Source organism: Siniperca chuatsi, linkage group LG9 (assembly GCF_020085105.1).
Source record: "Siniperca chuatsi isolate FFG_IHB_CAS linkage group LG9, ASM2008510v1, whole genome shotgun sequence".
Taxonomy (NCBI): domain Eukaryota; kingdom Metazoa; phylum Chordata; class Actinopteri; order Centrarchiformes; family Sinipercidae; genus Siniperca; species Siniperca chuatsi.
In genome coordinates this window covers 1,721,347-1,748,888 of record NC_058050.1, presented here as the reverse complement: position 1 = coordinate 1,748,888, position 27,542 = coordinate 1,721,347, and the positions used below count along the sequence as shown (strand labels likewise).

At 43.0% G+C, this 27,542-nt stretch overlaps 2 protein-coding genes across 5 annotated transcripts in view; both read left to right on the top strand.

Moving 5' to 3' along the window:
• Positions 1-1,040: 1,040 nt before the first annotated feature.
• On the top strand, positions 1,041-12,410 carry LOC122881601 (zinc transporter ZIP1-like). Its single transcript, XM_044207989.1, has 4 exons — positions 1,041-1,254; positions 4,026-4,315; positions 4,464-4,594; positions 9,372-12,410. Exons 2-4 carry the CDS (start codon positions 4,132-4,134, stop codon positions 10,059-10,061), a joined length of 1,005 nt encoding a protein of 334 aa, XP_044063924.1. The 5' UTR covers positions 1,041-1,254; positions 4,026-4,131; the 3' UTR covers positions 10,062-12,410.
• A 2,602-nt stretch (positions 12,411-15,012) lies between these two features.
• The window catches only part of LOC122881245 (CREB-regulated transcription coactivator 2-like), a 44,296-nt gene continuing 31,766 nt past the window's right edge, over positions 15,013-27,542 (top strand). For 2 of the 4 annotated variants that reach the window (XM_044207176.1, XM_044207174.1), the window contains exons 1-3: positions 15,019-15,420; positions 25,432-25,533; positions 27,017-27,133. In XM_044207176.1, coding sequence (XP_044063111.1) covers positions 15,247-15,420; positions 25,432-25,533; positions 27,017-27,133 — 393 coding nt within the window. In that variant the 5' untranslated portion in view covers positions 15,019-15,246. Of the gene's footprint in view, positions 15,421-25,431; positions 25,534-27,016; positions 27,134-27,542 lie in introns of all 4 variants that reach the window. The other 2 variants (XM_044207177.1, XM_044207175.1) reach the window with 2 other exon arrangements.

The following is a 27,542-nucleotide window of genomic DNA, read 5'->3' as shown; positions in this document are numbered from 1 at the left end:
TCCAGGATCTGTGCTCAGCTGCAGGATCAGCAGCTGGATGGATCCTCCTCCCGGCTGCAGCTCTGTGAAGCTAGACACAACAAGACCGGAAAACGAGAGATTGTGCCATCAAAATAAAAGCACAAACTTGTTTTTATTTAGAGGAAATACACAGCGTGTCCCAACTCCTCAATGGGACTCCTTAAAGCGAAGCAGCGTTTACTCCTGACCCCTCATCACAGGTCAGGGCCTCTGTGGACGTGAGTTATGAGCAGTTCATCACAAAATGACTCTTCTGCTCTGTTGTTCATTTTGACTGTTTCATCTGAAGGATTTTCAGAGGCCTAAAGACGTAAAACTATCCAGTATTTCCAAATTTAAAAAAAAAAAAATTTAAATATTGTATTTAAATACAATTTTGTGCAACAGAAGTATCAGATGGCCCTCGAGTTTTTTCTTGAAACCCAGTTTGGGAACCTTTGCACAACAATGTAGTAAAAGTATTAAGTATACAGGGTACATCCTGTCTACTAGCATCAGAAACAGGTTTCTTGCCAAGTAGGTTTTCACATAAAATCAGAATCAGAAATACTTTATTGATCACCGAGGGGAAACTCTTCTGTTACAGCTGCTCGCCTTTATGTAAAAGGAATTTGCCTTGGTATTTTGGTGCATAACGGTCACAATAAACATCATTTTTTAAGTACAGCAAAAGGGAAGATTTATAAATATTAAATTTACAGTAAACAAAAAAAAATGTAAATTATATCTGTTTAAAAAATAAACATGTGGGGGGGGGAATGTGCATTTGTTCACAGTATGAGGAATATGTGCGATTTGTGAAAATAATGACCCAAAATTTACACACACAAAAATACCTGCATTAAGTCAGATTTGGAGTCTTTACGTTAAGGGCGTATAAGAGTCTGTTTCCGGTTAAATAAAAGTTACAATAGATCAAAATAATGTAATTTATCATTTGATACTGACGTGAGATGAGCTGCGTGCTGACAGATGATAGCCAGACTATAAATACTGACAAGTTTGTGCTCGGCGTCAAACCGAGTGGATCAAAACCAGCTTCTATTTTGGAAACCGGAACCTCGGTCGGTCGTCGTGCTGCGCGCGAAGCGGGATCAGCTGATGGGAACTGACTCACCACTTCCCGCACAGCGTGTAACCTCACCGAGCCGAGGCCAGGACACCCAGGCGGATCGTACTGAACTCGAGCTTCTGCTGAGGAGGGTCAGCGTGAGCTGCTGGATCCGGATTCAGGTATGAGTCCGGTTTATTACCGAGCGGGGGGGGGTGAAAAGGTTCCACGTGGTTTACTGTGTGTTGGCTCAGATATGAAGTTCTCGCTGTTTTGGAGTTTGGATCAGAGGTAATGGATGCGCTGTCAGAGGAAGAGGTTTTAAATTCACACAGTCCGGTTTGATCCAGTCAGAGGTTCAGAAGGAAGCCGGTGTCTCTGCCAGAACACGGATCCGGAACGGATCTCAGGGACTGCTCTTAGTGCGCGTGTGGAAACGCAACCTCCGTGTTCACTGTGTTTCCACAGAAGCGAAGCACTAACGTGGGGTTATGAAACTATTTCCAGGTAGGGAGTAGGCAGAACGGCAGGTCGTGACCAGTTCCAGGTCGGCCCCAGGTCGGGCTCCAGGTCGGCCCCTGGTCGGGCCCCAGGTCGGACCCAGGTCGGCCCCTGGTCGGCCCCCAGGTCGGCCCCCAGGTCGGGCCCCCAGGTCGGACCCAGGTCGGCCCCTGGTCGGGCCCCAGGTCGGACCCAGGTCGGCCCCTGGTCGGGCCCCAGGTCGGGCCCAGATCGGGCTCCAGGTCGGGGCCCTGGTTGGCCCCAGGTCGGGCCCCAGGTCGGGGCCCTGGTCGGGCCCCTGGTCGGGCCCCTGGTCGGCCCCAGGTCGGGCCCAGTTCGGGCCCAGGTCGGCGCCCAGTTCGGGCCCAGGTCGGGCTCCAGGTCGGCCCCTGGTCGGGCCCCTGGTCGGCCCCCAGGTCAACCCCAGGTCGGGCCCCTGGTCGGCCCCAGGTCAGCCCCAGGTCGGGCCCCTGGTCGGCCCCCAGGTCAACCCCAGGTCGGGCCCCTGGTCGGCCCCCAGGTCGGGCCCCAGGTCGGGCCCAGATCGGGCTACAGGTCGGGGCCCTGGTCGGCCCCCTGATCGGGCCCCTGGTCGGCCCCAGGTCGGGCTCCTGCTCGGGCCCCTGGTCGGCTCCTGGTCGGGCCCCTGGTCGGCCCCAGATCGGGCTCCTGCTCGGGCCCCTGGTCGGCCCCCTGATCGGGCCCCTGGTCGGGCCCCTGATCGGGGGAATGCCCTCCTATTGTGACTCACACCCACCTCCCCAAAACGCTGCCCTCACCTGGAATCCGGATTAGCTGAATAAATGAGTTTGAAATAAATAATCCGGCTACTCCAAATGTTCCTGTTCTGGTCCAGGTCTCACACGTTTGAAGTGAACAGACTTGGTTCGAAAGAACAGGCGCAGAAATGATTTATATTTAAGTTTTTTATTGGAAAATTATTATTTATTTCCCCACATACACATGCTGCATAAACATCATACAAGTAAATATTGCAAATCAATATGGCTCACAGCCAGCCCCATACACAGGCTGCGTTCACACTCAGCCTTCATGTGTGTGCTCCAAGTACTGCACTTAAGTACACTTCTGATGTACTTGTACTTCATTCGAGTATTTCCATTTTCAGCTACTTACACCGCATCTCCACTACATGTATCTGACAGCTTTAGTTACTTTTCAGATTCACCTTTTCCACAGAAAACCTTTAATGAGTTTGAGTTAACATGATATATTGTTAAGGGCTGAACTACCGACTCGTAATGTAAAAGTATGGTCGTTAAAATTAAGCTCCACCTCGACCAGCTCCAACATTAATACTGATATTACAGTAATAATAATCGGATAATACTTTTGATACTTTTCAGTACTAATACTTTCACTCCAGTAAAATTTTGAATGCAGGACTTTGACTTGTAGTATTTCCACAGTGTATTGCTACTGTTACTTAATATCTAAATACTTGTTCCTCCACTGATGTGGTTTTACAGTTAACGCATTCCTCACCTGTAGAAAGGTCTAATGAAAGGGAAGTTCCTCTCATTCTGTCAGGACTTCGTGCTGCCAGGTGTCATATCCGGTAAAGACGGAGGTGCTCGGCGGTGAAGTAGTCAGGTGATGCACGTATTTGTGTTGATGCATCCATACGAGCAGAAGTCTAAACATTATAATCTCCATAAAGGCCGGATTTAAAGAGCAGTTTGGGGTTTATTTACAGGGCTTCTTATTTTTCTTCGTACTGTTTGCTCATTATGTCCTTTTTAGTTAGAAGATTTTGTGTATTTATGCTCATATACGTATATACTGTGTATGTATGAGGGAACTAGCATAGGTGTGTTTTATTATTTGTACTAAAAAAAAAAAACACATTTTCAGTGTTTTCACATGCATCCTTAGTACATGTGAATACTTTACAGATATATTAGTAGTAGGTGAGTAAAGTAAAATCTTACTCAAGTAAAAGTATTATCAGCAAAATGTACTTAAACTATCAAAAGTAAAAGTACATACAATGCAATGATTTAATTGCTCCTGTGAGCGTATATTATTTTAGATATATATATATATAATATATAGTGTGTGTATATATATATATATAGAAGATTATAAAGAAGCTGTAGCTCAAAATCCTTGAGGTTGACAAGAACTCTTTAGCTTTCGAGGAACGCAGTCGTGAACTGAACGAGCGGGAAGTTTGAGCACTCGGTGGCGGCGGATGAAAAGTCAGTGAATCAGAAAAGTAATTGGGATTCAGCCTCTGGGAACCACGAATGTTTGTACCAAAGTTCATGATAATCCACCCAGGTGCTGTTGAGGTGTTTCACTCTGGACTAAAGCCTCCGTCAAAGAGGTCAGGGGTCACAGTATCCAGGTGAATGTCCACGGAAGACAGAAAGGGTCTCTGCAGGTCAGAGCGGATTTAACTGCATGTTGTTTTTGTGCTGTCTGACAGACTCTCGTGTCCTGTGTGAATCCATGGCGGGTGTTTGAGAGCTCCTCCTCCTCCTCGCTGCCTGACTCAGAAGTGACAGAGGAGGTGAAGAAAAACCAGACTAAAGATGTTCGCCGGTGTCCTCCGGTCTCCTGGGAGGGAAACGGCAGCGCTGCAGGTCAACCCGGCCGACGTCCCAGCCCTGGAGATCAAACTGGGAGCGCTGGTGGTCCTGCTGTCCGTCACACTGCTGTTTGGGTTCGCCCCGGTCTGCGTCGTCCGGGGGGCGGGGCGCTGCAGTGTGGATCCAGGTAAGAAGCCAGGTGCAGTGAGAACGAAGTCTGGCTGTTCAAGTTTATTTGTGCTTCTGTTCCACGCTTGTAGATCTAGTACTCCAGTCTGCACAGCGAGTCTGCAGTACTGTAGGTGTCAGGTTCATCCCAGATCTTGGTCTTGCAGATTTGCGGCGCAGGCTGCTGAGTTTGATCAGCTGTTTTGCTGGTGGAGTTTTCTTGGCCACGTGTCTGCTGGACCTGCTGCCAGACTACCTGCAGGGCATCAATGAGGCCTTCGGCAACGCAGGAATCACAGTAAGATCCCACAAGTCCAGACTTTAGACCGTTAGTCTCGTTAATACACGTACAGCGTCATGAACACGCGGGCCGCCATTCACATGTCAAACTGCCATAAAGTGACACAGCGCTGAGCTGCCGGAAAGAATCCCAGTGTCTGCAGGAAAGGAAATCAAACTTCTGCTCCGTAAAGACTGAAGTCAGTTTCACAGGACCTTTGGGTTGTAATGTTAAAGCCAGACCAGTGGCGGACTCAGGCTGTCTGAGGGGCAGGGGCCGAAAAGGAAAGGGCACCAACTATGTGTCTCAGATTAAAAGCTTAACTCCACGTCTGTAACACAAACACACGGGGAACCGGTGGCTGCATGGCACTGCATCACGTTGGCTCCACTGGAAGGGCGCTTCATCGTGTTTTATCTGCCGCAGCGGCAAGCTAATGGTCACACCAGAGCAAATACAGCTGCAGCAGCGAACCCCCGAGTGCGTTTTATTGCTTATGAATTTAAAATGTAATTTCCAAGAGGAATATTGTGTCATTTCTTCTTTCAAAAGTTACTTTAAAGTTCAATAAGAGAAATAATACTACTAAATATTGCTTTATTATTCTTACTTATAATGTTACTTTATGAAAAGTAAAAATGTTTTATCTTATATTTATTTATAGTGTATAGCATTCTATAATAGAAAAGGTTTCAGTCGTAGTCATCTGGACACTGTTTTCAGAATCAAGACGTTTCGGCTCCCATCCGGAAGTCATTCTCAATTGTGAAAAAATGGGACGGGAATAGGAAATTTAAGCTACTCTGTGTTACATAAGCCCCGCCCTCAGGAAGGAGTCTACCTGAGTGTCTGTTAATAGCTAGTTTCACCTGAAACTGACCTAATAGTTTCCATGATGGCCCAGTAATCAATAATCAGGCCTATTGTTTTCTGGCTGCACCTCCTTCATCACTGTTAAGTACCTGATTAGCATATGATTGGCTTGACCACGGTGTTAACACACTGTGGTAGACTTTGGGCAGATTGAATCTCAGACCACCATTTCTGTTCAAAGAGGGGTTCTCTTTTTTCACAAAAATGGCTTCCTTGACGCCTCGTTCAAACCAACTCTTCTCTCTACTTAGAATCTTCACCTCGCTGTCTTCAAATGTGTGGCTGTTTGGTCTCGCCTATGTACCGTTCTTTGCAGTTTTCCTCACTGCACTGAATGGAGTAGACAACATTGCTCTGTTTCTGTGTGGGTAACTTGTCCTTAGCGGTACATAGGCGAGACCAAACAGCCACACATTTGAAGACAGCGAGGTGAAGATTCTAAGTAGAGAGAAGAGTTGGTTTGAACGGGGCGTCAAGGAAGCCATTTTTGTGAAAAAAGAGAACCCCTCTTTGAACAGAAACGGTGGTCTGAGATTCAACTTGCCAACTGTTTACCACAGTGTGTTAACACCGTGGTCAAGCCAATCATATGCTAATCAGGTACTTAACAGTGATGAAGGAGGTGCAGCCAGAAAACAATAGGCCTGATTACTGATTACTGGGCCATCATGGAAACTATTAGGTCAGTTTCAGGTGAAGCTAGCTATTAACAGACACTCAGGTAGACTCCTTCCTGAGGGCGGGGCTTATGTAACACAGAGTAGCTTAAATTTCCTATTCCCGTCCCATTTCTTCACAATTGAGAATGACTTCCGGATGGGAGCCGAAACGTCTTGATTCTGAAAACAGTGTCCAGACGACCACGACTGAAACCTTTTCTATGACACTTCCCTGTTCTGTTAATAACCAAGCAACCCCTCAGATTTATCTTAATTTTACCTGATGATGGCGCTAGATGAAAGTCAGGGGATCACCAAAGTCCTTAAGATTCATTGTCTGTGAACCACGAATGTGTGTACCAAAGTTTGTGCCAGTTCATGTTGTAGATGTTGAGACATTTCACTGTATACGTGACAACTTTGACCTGCTGGTGGAACCAGAGGAAAAGTCAAAGGATCACCAAAGTCATTATGATTTACAAATTTCATGTCAGTCCATCCAGCGTTGCCTTCCCTAGAGCCGTGCTCAGAGCATGGCTACAAACGTGACTTCATGTGGAGTTTGTGATAACTGGGTTTAAACAGCTTCAAACTGTCCAGTTTTAAGGAGGAGGGCGGCTGAAGGTCGATGCGAAAAAAGGCACTGCTGGGAAACCTTGTGTGTGTGTGTGTGTGTGTGTGTGTTTGTCTGTGTGTGTGTGTGTGTGTGTGTGGAAGGAGGTGGGGGTGGGGGTGTGGGGGTGTTTAACGGGAATCGCTTTCCTCCCTCACAAATAGTATTGAATTAACCTCCAGATGCTTCAACAGGCAACAGTTAAATACTGCGGTAACACTGTGTGTGTGTGTGTGTGTGTGTGTGTGTGTGTGTGTGTAACCTTCGCTCTCCTTTTTCTTCCCACACTTCCCGCTTTACACCACATAGTGTTTGATGTGTTTCTACGCTGCCTGCCAGCACTTGTCGTTTCCTGGAGGTTGTAAATTCAGCTTGTCAGGCATTCGAGTGCTTTTAATTTGAAACTACAACATCATTTTTGGAGTTTTCTTAAATATTCACTTATCAATATATTTTATATTAACATTCAATCAGATAATCATCACCGACTGTGAAGCTCTAAGGAGTTTTTTTAGCCTCTTTTAGCTCCTAGTTTTGGTTTTACGATACATTTCCGGTCCGATTCAGTCTCCGCTGTTTTCTGATTAAACCCCCCCCCTCCCAAACGCTACCTGCCCCGCAGCAAACAGCAGACAGACGCAGTCAGAGACCAGCTGGGGAAGAAAGTGGAGCATAAAAATAATAACTGCAACTTTTAATGAACCCAGAGAAAAGATGGATATGGATACAGGTGATATTGCCACCCTGCTATAATGTCTAGTTGCTCTCCTCTCACATCATATTTAACTGACTCTGTCTGTCGGTGAGGTTTTTCTTCATCTTTATCTCTGATCTGAATCTTCTTCACATCCGCTGGTTTTCATTCTTCAGCAGTTTTGTCATCCTGTGTTGACAGAGATGGTGACGGCACATCGATCTGCACATGGGAGAAGTTTGCCCTCAGGGCTTTCTGCCAGAAAGCCTTGCCAGGCACCAAAACTACTTGGTTAGGTTTAGGAAAAATTAAAGGCAGGAAGCCCTGAGGGCAAACTTCTCCCATATGCGATCAATCTTTGCAACTTCACAGACACGATAAGTTAGAAAGTTATAAAACCACAGTATCTGACATTTCTATAAGCCTGAAAGGGAGTATGACATATTGCAGAGGGTACTAAAGAAAGTTTTGCAGCATACAGTGAATCGCTATCATTTTAGAGGAAATGCACACATTTTTTCTATATTTCATCAAGCACTTATAATTAAATTATTACAAAAAAAATTATAATTTAAGCACAATTTTAACAAAAACGTGGCTATCACAGTGGAACATCTGTGAAAGTGTACTGCAAAAAATCCCATTTTTTTTTAGAAATTATAACATTTCCCTCTGATTTTTATTTCCTGGATCTGAATAGCTGACACTTCAACTCCTTTTAAGAGCTTCAACCTAAAGGAATAGTTTGACATTTCGGGGAATTCGCTGTCTTTCAGTGAGTTAGATGCTCAGATCGATACCACTCTCATGTGTACTGCAAATATGAAGCTACAGCCAGCAGCCGCTTAGCTTAGCTTAGCACAAAGACTGGAAACAGGGGGAAACAGCTAGCCTGGCTCTGTCCAAAAGTAATAAAATCCACCTACCAGCAGCTCTAAAGCTCCCTGATTAACACGTTGTATCTCGTTTGTTTAATCCAGACAAAAATCGAAGTGTAAAAACGTTTCCCACTGTTTCCACTCTTTATGCTAGGCTAAGTTAGCAGGCTGCTGGTGGCCGCTTCATACTTGGTGTGCAGACATGTGAGTGGTATCAATCTGGTCTCCGCCAGAGAGCAAATAAGCATATTTCCCAAAACTTTTCCTTTAAAGCCCAAATTAAGTTCCGTTATGTGGTTCAACTTCAGCGATTATTGCCGTACAAGTCCACATCAGACACAGATCCAAAGAACAGCAATATGTGAAGACGTTTTCAATGTTTCAGCCGTGTGTTTTTCAGTGGACATGAGCACATTCTTCTTCAGATATTTGATCTAATTCTAGTTCCCTTCTTGCATCATTAGAAGGCTAATCACATCCTGTCCTCTTTCGGTATAAACCGTCACAGATAGTTTTCCTGACGTCACTGTACAAGATTTCTCAGAGGTGAAGTCCGTTTACAATACAAGTTTATTCTTGCGCCAACGTGTCAGTTTGCCTTGTGTACTTTTAACTCAAACTACGCGGCTGAACGTTAAAGAACATCTTTCTTAGAAAAGCCAATAATATTTTTCTATAGTTACTTTTTCTGACGTGAGTCTTGGTGGCAGTTTTGAAAATGGTTTCCTTGAGGAGATATTAACGGTTACAAAGAGGCGCGTTTCAGGGAGTTTCACCTTGTTATAAATGGCAACATTTCTAAAGCGCTTCTTGCCGCTCGTTCATACACCAGTGGCAGCGAGCAGGGCGCTGGCCAGCCGTCGGGAGCAATTAGGGGTTCAGTGTCTCGAACTTCGACGTGTGGACTGCTCTGCCTCCTGAGCCACAGCCGCCCCCGTTCACCAGGCGTCTCGGCCTGTCGCGTTCAGCCAACTCGGCTTCACCCAGGCTTTTACTTTATTTACAGATGTTACAGACAGGTTTCTCTGCAGTTTGTGGTTTAGCTGGACTAAACTGTGTTCTTCTTCTCTCCTCGCAGCTCCAGTTCCCTCTGCCTGAGTTCATCGTGGCCATGGGCTTCTTCCTGGTCCTGGTCCTGGAGCAGATCATCCTGGCCTTTAAGGAGCAATCATCCTCTCACTTGGAGGAGCGTCGGGCTCTGCTGGTGGACTCCAGCGTCCAGGCAAACGACAGGAACGGGCGCCATCACTCCCACCGCCGTCGTGGGTCAGAGGAATCCAATGGCGGCCACTTCCACGTGGACTTCGGCTCCCAGTCCGCCCTGCGCGCCTTCATCCTGGTCTTCTCGCTGTCTCTGCACTCAGTGTTTGAGGGTTTGGCGGTGGGGCTGCTGGAGGACGGGAAGGAAGTGCTGGAGATCTGCCTGGCGCTGATGATCCACAAGAGCATCATTTCCTTCAGCCTGGCCTTTAAGCTGACCCAGGGCCAGCTGCGGCGCTCGGTGGTTTTCGGCTGCCTGCTGCTGTTCGCCATCATGTCCCCTCTGGGCATCGGTATGGGCATCGGCCTCACCGAGACCAAGGCGTCCCCGCAGCACCAGCTGGCCCGCTGCACGCTGGAGGGGCTGGCAGCAGGAACCTTCATCTACATCACCTTCATGGAGATCCTGCCGCACGAGCTCGGCTCCGCCAGGAACCGCATCCCCAAGGTGGCCGTGCTGCTGGTGGGCTTCGCTGTGGTCACTGCCGTGCTCTTCATCAAATTGTAACCATGGAAACACAGACATTTGGCGAGAAAGTCTGTCATAAAACCAAGAGTTCTCACTTTGGCAGCCAGCGTGTCGATCTGACGCTATGTATCAGCGCTCTGCCTGTTCAGTATCGTCAGCTCAGAAATCAGGAATCCAATCCTTTGTCTTTAACTTTTTGGAAAGTAATGAAAATGTATTATACAATGCATACTTTCTGTGCTTTTGAACCGTAGTCATGTAGATTGCATTCGGCGCTCCATAACGACGTAGTTAAAAGGAACACTGCACCAAATCTGTGGTTTGAGTATCAGAAGGCCCCCCCTGTGGGCGTGAAAGGAGGCTCTGAAAAGCTGATCTTGCTTCTTCTTGGAGGACGGCAGCTGGAGTCAGAGTCGTGTCAAAACATCCGTAGAAACTTCTCAGATCACTCCTGCAACATATTTCACTCCTCAGTCACTGCTCCGTGTGTTCAGTGTGGTCCAAATAGCCGTCGTTTGGCCAGCAAATGGATACATACACGACTTACTTTCGTGATAACGTGACATGAAAACCGTGTATTTAGTGACGTCGCATGTTAGGACCATATTGAACATATTGGATGGAGAGCTGAGAAGTGGAGTGTGCTGCAGAAGTTTAAGTTTAAGACGTTTCTATGGACGTTTTGACGCGTCTTTGCTGTGGCTGATTACTTTCACTGTCCTCCACAAAGGAGCTGACTACGCACTTCTCAGAGTGACCCTTCCGGCCCACGGGGGGGAGGGGGGGGGGACGACTGACAGGGAAGCATCCCTCTACGTTTGCAACCTGTCTGTACGAGGCGTGACACCGGGACAGTTCAGAGTCCTGGTTTTCACCTGGAGGTAACGAGGCTTCGTGCAGAGGTGAGGTTCGGAGTCAGTTTGCTCTTTGCTCTTGGCATTCATTCACCGACCGCCATAGAGTGGGTACATTTCAGATTTCAGTTTCATAAAGTTGCCTTGGACTGACCAGCAAAGTGTTAAGTATAAAGCTGAAACTAATGATTTATTTAATTTGTATTAATCTAGTGGTTATTTTTTTCAATTATTGTTTAACTGTTGATCTATAAAACATCAGTAAATAGCGAAAAATGTCCATCACAAGTTCTGAGACTCCAAAGTGACGTCTTCACGTGTCTTGTTTTGTCCGACCAGCAGCCCAAGACCCAAACGTATTCCGTTCACAAAGATTTAAAACAGAGAGAAGCTGGAAGCAGGAAATATTTCGATTTCGGGTTTAATAAATGACTTGCTCTGGTGCTTTCACCGCTACGTGGACCCCTGACCACAGCCCTAACCCTAGACTACTCTGACTAATCATTGTTTTTGCAATCATGTCAGATATGAGCTCTTTATGAATCAGAATCAGAAAGACCTTATTGATCCCCGAGGGGAAACTCTTTTGCTACAGCAGCTCGCTGTCACGTCAGTGCACACAGGAATACAATCCACTATAATACAGGTCAGATAGATTAAGTACAAGTGGGTATAAAATAAAATAAAATAAGTGTGAAGTACACAGTGGGTGTACCGGTTGATGATAATAATACGGTATAAGGTAATAGTGCATGCACAGGACAATTGTAGGATATGAGTGTTAAGGGGAAAGCCAGCTCATTAGTATCCACGCTGCCCCCTCCCAATATGACCACACCTACCTGCCAACAAACATCTCCCGTAATCACAGAGGTCATGTTTGCACCGCAGATATCTGCAACTAACACCATCCATTTCAGTTTGCAGCGGTGAAAATGTGTCCCGGCAGAGCTGGAGACAGACGTGCGAATATGTGATTTCTGCTTTTCTTGGCTGCACGGGCAGAAACAGAAACCACTTTGTGTCCTGGTCTGCGGGAAAACCTCCAAATGTTCCTCCTTCCACTTCAGCTAAAACAAGTCTTTTATTTAGACGACGCTCCGCAGAGAGACGCTCCGCTGGGTGAGCACAATGGGCCGGTTGTTGTTTCGGTCAGAGGGAATTTACTACAGGGCCGGACTCTGCAAGGTCAGAGCCGGCGGGTGGAAACCTTGTATCTGCTATAAGATCAGCTTTGATTTATTTTTGACTTCATTCATCTTGCTTTAACGGGATTTTATGTGCAGAAAAAGCGCAGAAATGTTCTGCAGAAACCATGAAAAAGAGGCGTTGATGTGATGAGAGTGATGTGTTTTTGACAATGGCACTACAGAAATGTATTTTTGAAATTATGACACCAAAGTCTTTGATCCAAAGTCATTTTAAGGGCTACAGTATTTTAATCACTGTGTTGAATGTGTGAAATATGTGTCATATTTTGTATTGTGATGATACATGAAAGACTGATTTAAACATAAAATAGTTTTTGAGATCATACAGTGACTGAGAGTCTTCATTTGTTGGTCTTAAATTCAAAGTTTTGACATTATTCACAAGATTAATTTTTTCAGATTTCAAGCTTTCTGTAAAACTCACAGGCTAGAAGTTAATAAGAAATAGTTACCTGGTGTTTTGTCCATAACTAAAACAAAATTGCAAACAATTAGTTTGAAAAATAAGTAAATAAACTAATAATTATTTGCTCATAACTTTAACTAAATAGCACACAAGACTGAGAAAAGTTGGACACCTCGAAAGACAGATCATGTAAGCTGAACAAAACGTAAGTGAGAAGCTTCGGTGGGCCGACACATCCAAAATATATTGATAGGTGGCTTTTTTTAAATATTGGAAGTCATTTTCTCAGTACTGCTGTGGTGTGGAAATGTTAGTGCAGAATACACACATCGTTATGTAGTAACTGCTTATAATAAGTGTAAAAATACTTCAAGAAAACAGTTGAACAGCAGAGAAATGAAAAGAAATGAAGTGTTAACTGCGTGTTTACAATTATTACTGATATTGTTATTATTTCTTAATTATTTTATTGTCTTACAGGCCGCGTAAAACCAGGTGCTTATTTGGTTTGGTTTGGTTTTTTTAGCCATAGATAGACACCTATTTGATTTTTTTTTATCATTACTACCAAAGTGTTGCTGCTTTTTATAAAGAAACTTGTCGTGAGGAGGTACTCTAGTGATTTAGTATTCTACTTCCTTTAAAGCTGGACAGATACAAAAAAAGAAAAGTTAAAATTAAAATCATATCTCTATCGTGACAGATGGAGAATGAGCAGGTTCTTACTGATGTTTTTGGATGTGTTTCCTTCGGGGCTCTGGGTTTCACTCATTTCAGAACATAAACAGTACGAAGAGGAATATTTTTATGCAGGAGGGATCAAACCAGGGTCGTTGCAGTTCTGTGGCCTGTGCTCCAGATTATTGATCTCTATAGTCAATATCTTCATGTGTGAAAGAAAATGGAGGTAGTATTTTTCCACCAGAATCATAAACCCTGGTCCTACGGAGAATTCTCTGTAATAACATTTAGACCGCGTAGGGAGATAAAATGTACACAAATAATAATTAACAATATAACTGAACATTTAAATGGATAAATATAGTCTGGAAAGCGGTTTGTGTCTATTAAACATTTCTCAGGGTGGTGACCTCTAGAAAAACCCTGGTTAGCACGAGGAACACCCTCCTTCCAGGCAAAATGTCTATTAAGTAGCCTGCTGCTTCTTTGTAATGTTTTTTTATTACGTAATAAGCATTAAAAATGTATAAAACTAATGTCTGGCGGCAGAAAAGCACACATGATTTTGATTAATCGGGCTTCAACCTGTCTTCACACAGATGAATTCAGCTTTTTGGCTTTTTGTCAGGCGAAGCTGAACAATAAGAAAAGCAAATCTAATTTTCCACAAATGAGTCTGAAAGCAGTTGTTCAGTGTTGGCCACACATGTTTGTCTAAGTCTCCTGCTGTTTTCACTCCCTGTCCTCTGCTTCCAGGCTGAAAGGCCGACACATTATCTGCAGGAAACTGTGGTGGGAGCTGAAGCAAAGGTGAACTTTTACCAGCTCCAGACCCCGACCTTTGACCTCAGGCCTTCCTGTAGCAAAGGCGGAGCAGTTTAAATCCCCTACATGGATTGGTAAAGAATTACATTTTAATCACGACGCTTCAATTAACTCAGGAAGTTGACTTCTGTGGTTTGCAAGTGTTCAGTGTGCAGTAGCTGACATCCGCCGGCAGGGGGCGCGCTGCCACTTTCTCCCAGAACTTAAAGCTCGTCTGTGTTTGACAGGATGACTCACTCGGTGGGCTGAAGTAACAAACACATTCATCCTCTGCTTCTGAAGGTGGGCGTTCACACCTCGCCCATGCGCCTCGTTCTCATTTGACCTCTCACACACACACACACACACACACACACACACACACAAGCTGTTACCATAGAGACCAAACTATACAGCTCTGAAACAAATCTCCTCTCCCCTAATATTTATCTAAGATGTGAAATTTGTGACTCTGGGACGGTATGTTTTGGTTTGAATCAATCTAAAGCACATTTAAATTAAATCAGTGTACTAATATTGATGCTATGCTATTTCGGAAGTTCGTAGGCTGCAGGAAAGTTTTATTTGTCCTACTGACAAGAAATGATGCAAGGTGTGCACTGACTGACGTCATGTCCAGGTGGGACTTTGGGACCACTGCCAGTTTAAAAATAGCAAGACTTTATTAATATCTTGACTGCGTTATTTTTTTAACAAGCATTTGGGGTGATGTAGAAGCTTTAGTGTGTTAGACAAGGGCTCATTTTCCATTTATTTGATTTTATTATTTATTTTATTTTATTATTCTGTACTTTTTAAAAATTATTTTTCCGGTCATTTGTAACTCAACAACATGTCGCTTCTTTTTTAAAAAAATATATAAAACACAGTATCGTAAATACTAACTTTATTTTATTTGTTGTTGTTTTCAGAAAGTAAACATGTAACTTGTGGAATTAAATAAAGTCCAATTTCCCCTTTTTTATTTTTGTTTGTCAACTGTTTATGGGTACTCACATTAATAAAATGAACTTCAAGGAAAATAAATAAAATGTGTCGCTATTTAAAGCAAAATTACTCTGCGTATTCGGTATGAAATTATAATTTGAACACATACACACATCTTCTATTGCTAAAACTGACAGCGCACACTTGACTGCCATTTGAGGTTCCCAGAAGTAGCTGCAGAGTGAGAGCTCTTCACTTTCCCGCGCCTCTCTGGTGAAAATCGTTCCACTACGTCAAGTCGTCCCGTCCGCTCGGTGAAGATGTCTGCGACGGGTACAGGCGGCTGTGGACCCGGACCCGGACCTACCTCGGGCTCCGGGTCCGGGGCTTCCAACCCCCGAAAGTTTAGCGAGAAGATAGCCCTGCATACCCAGCGACAGGCCGAGGAGACAGCCGCCTTCCAGGAGGTTATGATGGACATCACCTCGACCAGGGTAAGTCTGAGACGGAGGCAGAAGGAGGAGAGCTGCCCGGAGGAAGAGAGGCCTTGCCTGGGCTTGTCAGGCTCCAAGATATCGTTATCTGTTACCTCTACATGGCGCTCTGCTTAGAATTGGTGTACTCACAGTGGGTAACAACGTAAAACGACAAAGTCTCTAGTTTTTGTATGATATATAGTGTTAGCAGATAATGTTGTTGCCTCTTGTTGTCCATTTCCGATACGTCGTTAGCGTAGTTAGCAAGCATTAGCTACGAGGGCTAACTTGGCTTGTTTACTATGTTACGTGAACGTCGCTGTCACCCTGCTAGCCCCGACACGTTCGGTTCACCGCGGAGAGAACGTCCCGCTGAACTCCGCTCAAAAATCTGGCAGTTCGTTACTAATTGCCACACATATACTGTATTTAAAAAGCAGAACACGAATTAGGACTTTATACAAATTGCGTTGTTCTTCTGGTAAATTCGGCATTCAAGTGAGACACATAATAGCAGTATTTTCATTACATCAAAGTTAACGTGCATCACGCTTCTCTGCTAGACCTAGGGTAACGCTAGCTAACAGTTAACTTAAAAAAAGTTTCTGTTGTTCAAGGATTTATTTTTATTTTTTGGTGAATTGGAGCTATGCCGTTTTGAATAATAGAACCAATCGACGCATTTTACTGACTTAAAGTCGTGATTTAACAAGTGTACATATAATCCTTACTTTATATTGTAATTTTTTGAATGGGATTTGACGTGACGGTCTTTACACGTAAGATAGGACGCAATACTTATGGGTACTAGGGGCTTTTGTCTAGAGTGAGTTTACCCTGACACAAATGCTAAGTGGTAGCCAAGTTAGCTAAACCAGGATGTGTTGGTTTGAGTGTGTTAGGTTAGTTGTCCACCCGTGCAGGAGGTGTCAGTGGGCTCGCAGCCCCAAATGGAAAAAGTACACTTTATTATAGCATATTTAATTCACTCATTTATGCCATCGCTTATTTAATCAAATTGTATTTAAGTCATCATAGGTAGCTACTAAGATTATGTTGACTGTCCTGGTAAAAGGTGAAGTTAGGACAAGCAGCAGAACTCCTTAGATGATTTCTCCTTGGACTAAACCTTGACCAGAAGGTCTCCGGTCTAATATTTATCTATCTGGACTCTTTGATGTGGAAAATGTTAGAACCTTAGTGTTAAGTTTAGTTGTTTAAACATAATGTTGATGGTTGATTTTAATAATTTATCAATTAAAAACAAACATTTTCTTGGTAGACCTTAACAAATGCAAAGAGTTTTTGCTTATTATTATTATTATTATTATTGTATATTAATATAAATGGAGTGGTTGTTATGGAGGTTACTTTGAATTGTAAAGCATACTAGACATTTGGGCAATATTTTTGACATTTTAAAGAGTAAGTGATTAAACATTTGAACAAAAAAGTTAAGTTTCCTCTTAAACTGAGTCTAACTATCATTTGAATCCATCAGATCCCTCCCATCCAGCTGTCGTCAGGCTGTATTTTGAATGTATGCTGCTGTGGCCTTCATTCAGGAAATCGTTCATTTCTGAACAGGGCTGCGCAATGAAAGTAACCCACACACTTCGTGAAAGGTGTGATATTATCATTTTGTGTTGCTCTGGTGCATCAGGAGGAGCGCAGCGTGTTGACAGGTGAGCTGTCTGACCAATCACAGCCTGTGTTTACTTTAGCTCGCTGTAAGTATCTGCTGTCTGCTTCCCAAACACAGATATGGCCTCAGGTGAGATGCAGACAACAAACATAAGGCACAATTCTTGTTTGGATTATCATTATCATTATTATTCTTCTTATTATTACTGACTTCAGTGTTATTTGTAGTCAGAAGACACTAGTGTTGGGCGATATGCCAGTGACACACACTGTGAGAAGATTTTGCCATAACGTTTATGCTGTGGTTTCTCTCCTGGACTTCTCTATGATCTTTGCATCAATGTAAGGAAGCAGGCTTGTTCTAGCCTCTCAAATGTAAATTGAATATCTTTTAGGTCGTTGGATTGTTGGTCAGACAAAACAGGACGCTTATTATGTCGAGTTGGGCTTTGGGAAATTTTGATTTTAAAATTGCGTCTGTAAAAGAGAATTGTATACATATCGCCCACCTGTCAAAACACTCTGATTTTAAGCATCTTAGAAAGGCAAAAAGACTTTGATATATTTGAAGGACGTTTTAAGTTTACAATGCACAGAATAAAAGTGAAGATAGCCTTCTATTTAAAATGTGTAAGTGCTATAAGCCCCCCCCCTCTTAATTATGGATGAATAAATTAGATAAGAAGTGCTGGGAATTGTTGAAAATCTTTAGATACCAGTGCTTTGATAGTACCTGAGTTCAAGGCTGGCAACTGCCCTGGGGCCCCAGAACTCCAGGGGCCTTATAAGGGCCAAGGGTCAGTTTTGTGATGGTGTGATATGGGGGGGGGGAGCAGCTCATTTTTGTGGTGGTACCTGCTGGGAGTGGAGGCCACAACATGTGAAAGGTTTGGTCTGTTTGAAGGAACCGACCTAACTTATCTGATCAAAGAAAAAGTAAACAAGACTGGAAATCGGAGCATTGAGTGCCGACTTCAGTACTACAGTCAGTGCTGAGGTGTCCCGTGTGTCTCCCCCCCCCCAGCCCTGCTGATAAATGATGTGAGGCAGTGATCTGGGTTATTGTTTTTAGTCATGAATCGTGCAGCAGCGCCGCTGACACATTTGGACCAAGCGTGTCTCAGTTTCAGATGGCAGAAAGACTAAGTGACTCTGGTGTTAATTCAGGATTACGGTTTCTGTCGCAGTCGACTTCCTGAATGAGTTGCGTTGAAGTCGTGTCAGCTGTGATGAAGGTGACGCAGCAGTGACTCCTCTTCACGAGTCTAAGGATCTGTTAATGTCTTCAGCCTCTTTCAGACGTGATCTTCGCTGGGCGATATGGCTGAAATACATATCACAATATTAATAAGGAGATTTTCTGATATCGGTATACCTGTACGCTGAGTTGCCAGTTTATTAGGTACACAAAGCTAAAACTAATGCAGCGTAATCCAACAGCCCTGCAGTAAATCCCACCTTCATGAAGGGGATAACGTTCAGTTTTAGGTGAAACTGTGTTGCGTTATACTGAGAGGTGTTTCTAATGTTTTGTTCATCTCATTTACGTCCCTGAGGGAAGACTGAATATTAGAAACTAGTGCAGCAACGAAAGTTAACCGGCAACTGTTCTGATAATCACTTAATCGTTTTAGTCAGACGTTCTCTGGTTTCAGTTTCTCAAATGTGAGGATTTGATGCTGTTCTTTTTGCCACGTGACAGTAAACTGAATATCTTCGGGTTTTCGACTGTTGGTTGAATAAAACAAGCAATCTCAATGCATCTTCTTGGGCTGTGGGAAGTTATAAGAGGCATATTTTATTTTTTAACTGTTTTTTGTTTTCTATTAGAAACACTAATAATGAGGCTGCAATAACAACACATTACAGTTCAACAGCAGCACAAACTGCAGCCTGTTGAATGAACAAAACGTTTCAATAGAAACCTGCAGATTAGAAACGTCTTCATGAAGGATTGATACACGTTTCTCTGCCCGATCACACGGAGCCACTGATACAAGTCCAACATATGACCTGACTGAGCTGTTTGCCTCACTTGTAATAAATCAGAAGGTTTTCTGTTTTTCTCGTGCTGCGCTGATCAATTACAGCAAAGCGAACGTACGATGTGATCAATCGATCGTCACCTGCCGAGCTGAATCAGGCGCGTCTCATCTCGATCTTTGCTGTGTGAATTTCCTGACGCTTTTCCCAGATTTATTTTTATTTTATTTATTTTTTTGCAGATTAATAGACCCAAATAACTGATCGATGAATCGTAACATGATTGAATGGGTTAATCAACAATGAAAATGATTGTTAGTCACAGCCCTATTTCAGATGCCATGTCTGAAAAGGTCTTCTGACGAACACACACCACCACCTCCTCCTCCTCCTCCTCCGTCATTTACTGACAACACCAATACTTTTGGGTTCTGTCTCTTCTGGGAATTCCTTTTGCATCTGTCCTTTATACACACACACACACACACACACACACACACACAGCAGCAGGAGTGTGTGGGTGGTCCAATCAGCTAATAGCATCAGGGTGTGTGTGTTGGTAGCAGCAGTAGCTCCACGTCGAAGCTGTTCAGTGTTGATATGCTGTTTCTCTCACACTGAAACATCACTGAGCGTTTTAATTTTCTGCTGGAAAGAAACAGAAATCAGAGACGCACAATGCAGCAGCGGTGGAAGAAGCACGCAGATCTTCTACTTAAGTGAAAGTACAAAAGTATCAGCATCAAAATATACTTAAAGTACCAAAAGTAAAAGTACTCATTATGCAGAACGGCCCATTTCGGAATCGTTATATTATTGGATTATAATTATTGATGCATCAGTGTGTTCGTCAGTTTAATTTTAAAGCTGGTAAAGGTAGAGCTAATTTTAATGGGTAGCTTATGAATTTCCCCCCAGGATCAATAAATTCTTAACCGATAATAACCCAACATAATTTATTAATTGATTACATTTAGTTTTATTTATCTGAATCTGCAAAAGTAACTAAAGGTATTAAATGAATGTAGTGCAGTAAAAAGTCCAATATTTCCCTCTGAAATGTTGTGGAGTAGAAGTATAAAGAAGCAGAAAATGGAAATACCTCAAAATAGTACTTGAGTACAGTATGTGAGTAAATGTACGAAGTTAAAACACAGCCTCGGCGTGTCTGTAATGTACTAAAGCTTCAACATATCATTTGTATCGTCAGGACAAACAAAAAGGAGAGGTGTGAATAACTGATATATTTCGTGTGCGGCAACCATTTCTCAACTTATTCCTTATACCAGGGCTGCAACTAATTATTATTTTCATTAATAAAATAATACAAAATTCCCATCACAAAAAAATATATTGAATTTACTCTAATGTAAGACTAAAACCAGCAAATGTTGACATTTGAAAAGCTGGAGAAGTCAAATCAAAACCTTGTCAATATGGCTTTTATTAATGATTGCTGTCCAGTTACAGCAGCCTAATTCTTAGGCTCATAGAATCAGTAAGCAAACTCTTAATTAAGTCTATTTTAAGAAGTTTCTCTCCTCACAAGACCGTTTTGACAATTGCGGCTGACTTCTGGAGCCTGGGGAGGAACAGGGACTTTCAGAGGTTGCACTGGTTTAGTTAATGGGAATTAACTGGGCTGTTGTCTTTAAAATCTGGGAAATAGGACAATGCCACCGCCCGTGTGTCGGCCTGCAGTACATAGAAAACAGTGTGCGCAGGTGTTTTGACACCTGTCGTGTTGCCGTTTTAGGCTTTTTCCAAACACTAATGATATTGTTCTTGAAGGCTTTTAAAGTTGCGGTATTAAATATTATAATGGGAGTGACAAAGAAACTGTATTTATTGTGGACTGGTCCTATCTGGCTGATACCTGATCTGTTTAATAAGGTCGATATTGGTGCTGATACCAACGTGTGCATCGCTAGTATACTAGTATATGATTAAAAAATGTGTTTAAAACCTTAATTTGAAAGGCTGATGAGTAATCAAGCCACGTTTAGTACAATCTTGTACAAAATGATCAGATTATGGTTTCAAAGTATAGGTTTTGTGTTAACCTGCTAACTAAAGGACAGTAGCTGTCGAAGAAGCTGGAGAGACTTTTTGTCCCGCTCTCCAAACTGGTCCAGGGATTCAGGGACCGCTGCTGTTCCCTCTGTAGTCTGAATAATCAGTCACTGGGTGTTTGTCACTTTGGAAGTGTTGTGTTGCTGTATTACAGGTGTTGTCCAGCCTGCAAACAGTGGTTACTGTCTGAGTTTCAAGTGTAACGAAAGAGTTTCCCCTCGGGGATCAATAAAGTAAAGTATCTATTGGCTGTATTGTTTGTCTGAGTCATAAGAAGTTTAGTTGTTTTTTTTTTTTTGCTTTTAGGTAAGAGATTCTTAAAAGGAGACAAGTCTCGCCCCTGTTTTTAGGAAACTAAAGTGCAAACTGTCCCATTTGGACGGATTTCAGTGTTTCTTTAGTTCTTTAGTGAGCAGAGCCAATCAGAATCAAGTCCAGTTGTGATTCATTTCCTGGAATTTGTCTGAAACTTCCTGGAACAAAAGACGAAACCTCGACAAATGTAATATCACTCAAACGACGTCTGACGTTTGCAAACCATATTTAGCCTAATTAGATTATGAATATGGTGGAAATAGAATTACTGCACCGTGGCTCCTTTTTTAAAACATTAAATGCTTATTTTCAGCTCAGAAATGATTTTAAATTATTAATTTTGACGGTGTGAGTTCATTACAGTTTGAACAAGACCGTGATGAAGACAAGACGGAGCTCGTCGATAAATGACTCAGGTTTTATGATTTGTCATTTTCGTCCTGTCATATCAAAGGTCTGAGTCAGCACTTTCTGAGCTCTGCACACTCTCTCTCTCTGAGTAACTCTGCAGCCAAAAACTTTTGTTTTTCTTTGAAGAGAATGATTGAAACCTAAACCTGAACCTCTCTATTGTAATGTGGGAATGATTCTTCTCTCTGGATAATAATTAGATCACTGACAACAGCAGAACGCAGAAACACTGAGGCTGTTATGACAGCTGCTACATCAACATTGGCATTGAAACAGCTTCAAAACAAAGCTGTTAATTTGAGTTTATTGGGTTTATAAAGCTTCGGTAATGCTTGCCAGTGCTTTTAACACACAGGATTTTTGCAAAAGTGTTTTGCAAAGATCCAAGGACGCGAACAGATAGAGAACAAGGACAGGAGAGACTGGAGATTAAATGAGTTCATCACACTTGCCAAGAAACTGGGCCTGTGTGTGTGTGTTTTTGTTACCTATTGGGGACCTTTTCCAGTATAAACACCGACCTTGTCTGGACCAGTAGTCCTCATGGGGACCAAAGCCTGGTCCTAATTAGACAAAAAGTCATTTCTGAGGTCCTGGTTAAGGTTAGGGGTGGGCTGTGGATGGAGGTTAGGTTAAGGTTAGGATAAGGTTTTGGGTTAGGCTGTCCAAATGAATGGAAGTCAATGCAATGTCCTAACAAGGATAGCTTCTTAAACTTGTGTGTGTGTGTGTGTGTGTGTGTGTGTGTGTGTGTGTTCCTGACTGTGTCCACATGCTGTAAATATATAATTATATTTATAGGTTTGCAAACCTTTTCTCTCGTGTTTTTTATATTTTCAGTCCCTTTATCGTTCTTTGAAGGGAATCTGGTTCACAGGAGGTTTAAAACAAATGAGCGTCACAGACAGTATGGGTTTCTAAAGCTCTGTGGTGCCTGAGGCCTTTTCCCACCTGTAGTCCAATTTTGTGACGTGAACATAATACAAACAACACTGTAGAAAACGTTGAGAGTAAGTTACATTCCTGTGTTCGAACTGTGTTTTTCTCTCCAGGCCAAACAAATGAAACTAGATTTAAAGTCAAATCAGAACAGCTGGAAGTAAATGCTCCATAATTTATCAGCCACAATATGAGGCTGGCAGTGAGCACAAACTGAAATAAAATTTTGGCTTGTAATGTTCTGCTGTCCAGCAAAGAAATACCAGCATACTGACTGCAACTCCAGGTTTGTTTAGTCGTCTAAAGTTGTGCTCGTCGTTCAGCAGTGGGCCTTGAATAAAATCAGCTGAACTTAGAGTAAAGTTTAAATAAGATCTTAAAGTGTGAATATGAAGTAAAGAATGAACCCAAATGGTACTGCCATTTAATTTGAGACCCAAAGCTGTAATTTTGCTGTATTTCGTTGATAACTAACCGTTAGCTTGCCTGGCTAAGCGTCTTTCAGTCTTCCCACTGGAAGATTTGTGTCTACTTGCAACGTAGGACACGCATGGATGCAAACTTTTTTTTTTTTTAAATCAGACTGCACAGAGCACACGTCTCCATTCATTAAACTATATCAACAAACCGAGTTTCTTGAACCTTTTACACATCACATTCATTTTTTTCTCTTTCCCTAAAACATGTCAGATGTTCAAAGGTGCAGACCTACAGAAAATACACGGTAGCAGACTTTAGGCTAGATTTTATTATATTTTAGCAATACAAATAACCCGCAGATTTAGGAAATTACTACTGGATTACCACAGCAGACTGACGAGGATTTATATGCAATTCATGAATACATCTTGCCCCAGTGCATCGTCAGGGGCGTCAGGTAGTTAGTGGTGATTGTGGTGGTGATCTCTCTAGTTGTGATAGTCAGTATGATCCTCCATCATTGTGGAGAATTTGGTTTTGTTTTGGACTCATGCCTCAACGCTGCAGTGTGATTGTTTACCTGATACTTGCCTGTATGGTGATGATTTTTGTTTTTTTTTCTGGGTTTTCTCATATGTTTAATGTTATATTATGTGCTGTCATTTATGGTTGTTGATGGTGGGGTTTTTTCGTATTCTTTTATGCTCTATGTGCAAAGCAAATTCCCATAGGGGCAATAAAGGTTTCATTCATTCATTCATTCATTCATTCAGCTGTTGACTGCTGAGTATTATCACAGCGCTGTGACCTCTGACCCTTGGTGTGCTTTAGGGCTGCAGCTCTCAATTATTTTAGTAATCGAGTATTCCATCAATTAATCAAATAAGAAATACCTTTGCTTTATTAAAGAGCAGTAGTAAATATGCAAAAGAGAAAATAAGACAGGTCTCTTAAAATGAACAACTAATTGGTTTCATTTTTAGAAAAATCTACATTTTTATTTCTTAAATTGCAAACAATAATATTTTCTGTCAAAACTAAACCAATTTAGTGCCTTGAAGTGCCGCATTACATTCTGGGTTTTAATGGAAAAAAATATCAGAAATGCAAAAACAAAAAAAAGGTTTATATTCTTAGGTTGAAACTTGTAGTTGTGAAACTTAACTACAGCTCAGGCGTAACGCCAGCCTTTACTGTCTTCTTTGTGGCATCTGTAGGAGGCAGAACCGAGCGGACAGGAACTGTGGCTGCCATAATAATACCGTGAATGAAGCTCAGGCCTTCACAAACCGACTTAATGTTATTTTCTGTGGTTATTTTCTCGAGACAAACCCAGCTAACTTAGGGACGCCATAACTAGCCACCACACTGATTCACGTTGTTAACTAGCCATTACATATAGCCGTAATTAACGTAGCCTACGTTCTTTACTAGCCCGCACGCAGCTTGTGTGGGATCCTCTCTGTGGACTGGATGCCCAGACTGTAACGCTCTGCTTTCTGCTGAGAGGCTGAAGCAGAGGCGTCCAGCCGTTGCGGTCGACTAGTTCGGTTTTACAATAGAAACACTGTACAGAGTTTCGTGGCCGCCTCACTGTTTTCTCTCTTCCTCCTCTTTGTAATCCGTGCTGTGGAATCACACCAAAGACGCTCTGAACCGCCTCTGATCACAGCGTAAGCGTGTTGTGTAACAGTAATGATCATCTGTGCGAAACACAGCTTCGCCGCCAATAATTTGCATCAATGATTTTTAGTATCGAGTTGTTCGAGGAATCGTTTCAGCCCTAGTGTCCTTACTGCCGGTTACTTTCCTTTTTCTATAAGCTGTTGTTTGTGATGTGATCTGCGTACGATATGGAGTCCTGGGACGGTTAATCTGAGTCATAATGTTGGTGACGTCTGAAGTGACAATGCTGATGCCGCTGCTGACGCAGTCAGTGGCTCTGATGAAAGAGACTCCATCATATGGCTAAAAAGTGAATGATTGCCAAAGAATCATTTACACGCACGGCTGTTTGCCAGAGGCGCATGCTGGGAGTTTGGTTTTTTTTAAAGGACAAAGCAGGTCCAGACTGAGGGCGTTATCACAGCGTTATAGTTAACATGATGTCAGTGCTTCACACTAACAATATCATGTACACCTCGGTTTTTGGTTTTTATCTTGGTAAAGAACTGATTGTGTTCTTAATCTTCTAACTGTTAATGTATTTATTTCTCCTTGTTGTCTCTGTCTTCGTCCTGTCAGCTCCAGGCCCAGAAGCTCCGTCTTGCCAGGAGTCAGGGTCCGTACTACGGCGGCTCGCTACCCAACGTAAACCAGATCGGGAGGAACCCTCAGGACTTCCAGGTGACTGACAGCCACCATGCTCTCACTTCTGATGTCATTTCCTTCATCTCCCATTTTGTATTTCTTTTAGTTCTTATTTATCTCATATTGCATTTAACTCTTCTGTTACTGACTGCCATGACTTCTGTACCATCACCACTTCGGTACCACTACAACTACGGACCTTGTTTTCATACTACTTCTTCTGTATCTATAACTACTACTTGTAGTATTGATACTACTACTGCTACCTCTCTACCTCTGCTACTACTGTCACTACTTCTATCACCGGGACAGTTACAAATACTGCGTCCACTACTATTTCTACTGCTCTGGTCTCATACCTCTACAACTATTTCTATCATTTCTGCTGCTGCTACTCGCCGCACTTTCTCTTTGAGAATTATTACATTTTGACGGAGCATTTCTATTTTAACCGGCGCAGCTTTCCTAGCCTTTACGGCGCTGGTTTAGCGGCCTGTGACTCGAGTCAGTGACTGAGGTCCACACACAGGGAGAGTAGAGACGAGACGAGTCGGACTCGAATCATTTCACATGGCGTGCTCTAAAAGGAGAAAAGTAGACGGCAGAAACAGAGCTTTTAATCAAGAATGGTCAGACTCTTACATGTTCAGTCCTCCCACAGCAGTTCAAAGCCAGTGTTCATATGTTCCGAGATCGTGGCGATTATTAAAAGCGGCACTACGAGACAAAGCACAGAGCATCTTTCAGGTTAACAAGGGGGGGCGGATTTTGGTCATTTTGCTAACAAGGGGGATGGCATCCCCTCTCATCCCCCCTCAAACCGCCTACTGACTACTACTGCTATTTCTGTTACTGTCATTACCCTCTACTAGTATGCCTGCAACAACTTCTGTTTCTACTACTACAAATACTACCTCCACTACTAGAAGAAGAACAATACACATAAAGAAAAATACAGTCAGAGGACAGACGCAGTTGTTGTGAGTTGGATTGGAACCTGTGGTGAATGTGTAGTGTTTTGATGAAACAGTCTGCTGTGTCACTACAATCTGCAGCCTTCAGCGCTTCACTTCTGAGTCATCAATGTTTCCCATCAGCTCTGCAGAGCCAAACTCATTCTGTAATGGAAGTTTTTCATCAGTATAATCGTTTCTACCTTCCTCTCCTCCACTGATATCTCAACCTGGATTTGTCTGCCTCCCTCGTCTTCTTCCTTTGCCTCTGAGGTCAGCCCAAGATTAAATTCATTTGGCTGCAGGTAGTGGGATGTTTTTGGTTTCTCAGCTCCACTGAGCTCCACTGGGAGTTCGGAGGAATTTGGGAGGTTGAAGCCTCTGTAATGTGTCATCTTGTTGATTACAGGTTTTGATTTTCCAAGGAATTAGTTTGTGAAGCAATGCTCCGGATGTTGTTCTCTATGTTGCCTGTTTTTCTTTTCTTTACTCCAGTAAGGGAAATTAGAAATGTTGAATAAATGTACATGATTAATTAATGGTCTATGTTTCTCTCCATCTCTCAGGGCTCCTTCCCCTCCACTCTGGAGTCCAACCGGTCTACTCGGCATCACGGTCTGGTGGAGCGAGTCCAGAGGGACCGCCGTTTCATCTCGCCGGTCCGACCTTACCGCAACCGACAAGTATCCTTAAAGGTTAAAGGATTCAGCTAAAGTTATTGTTGTCTTTTTGTTAAGAAATCTCACCAAAAGACCCAAACCAACAACGTGTCAGTCCGTCTCTCAACACTGTCTGACTTCCTGTCTGCGGCTCTCAGCTGCGAGCCCGTTGGTTCCTGCTGAAGACATAAATCTTTAAAAACACCTCACAGATATATAGCTTCATGTTTAAAAAGGCTCAGTAGTTTCCTCAAACAGCTGCTCGCTGTAGTTTTTATCAGACTAACAGGAGGAAACAGAGCATCTGTTGGGGACTATTTTCAGCTGCAGATTAATCCACATTTTGATGCTGTAGTGAGTGTTTGGGGCAGCAGGACGGTGTGTGTGGGGCTGAGTCAGAATAAACTACAGTGTGTGTGTTCATGGTGATGAA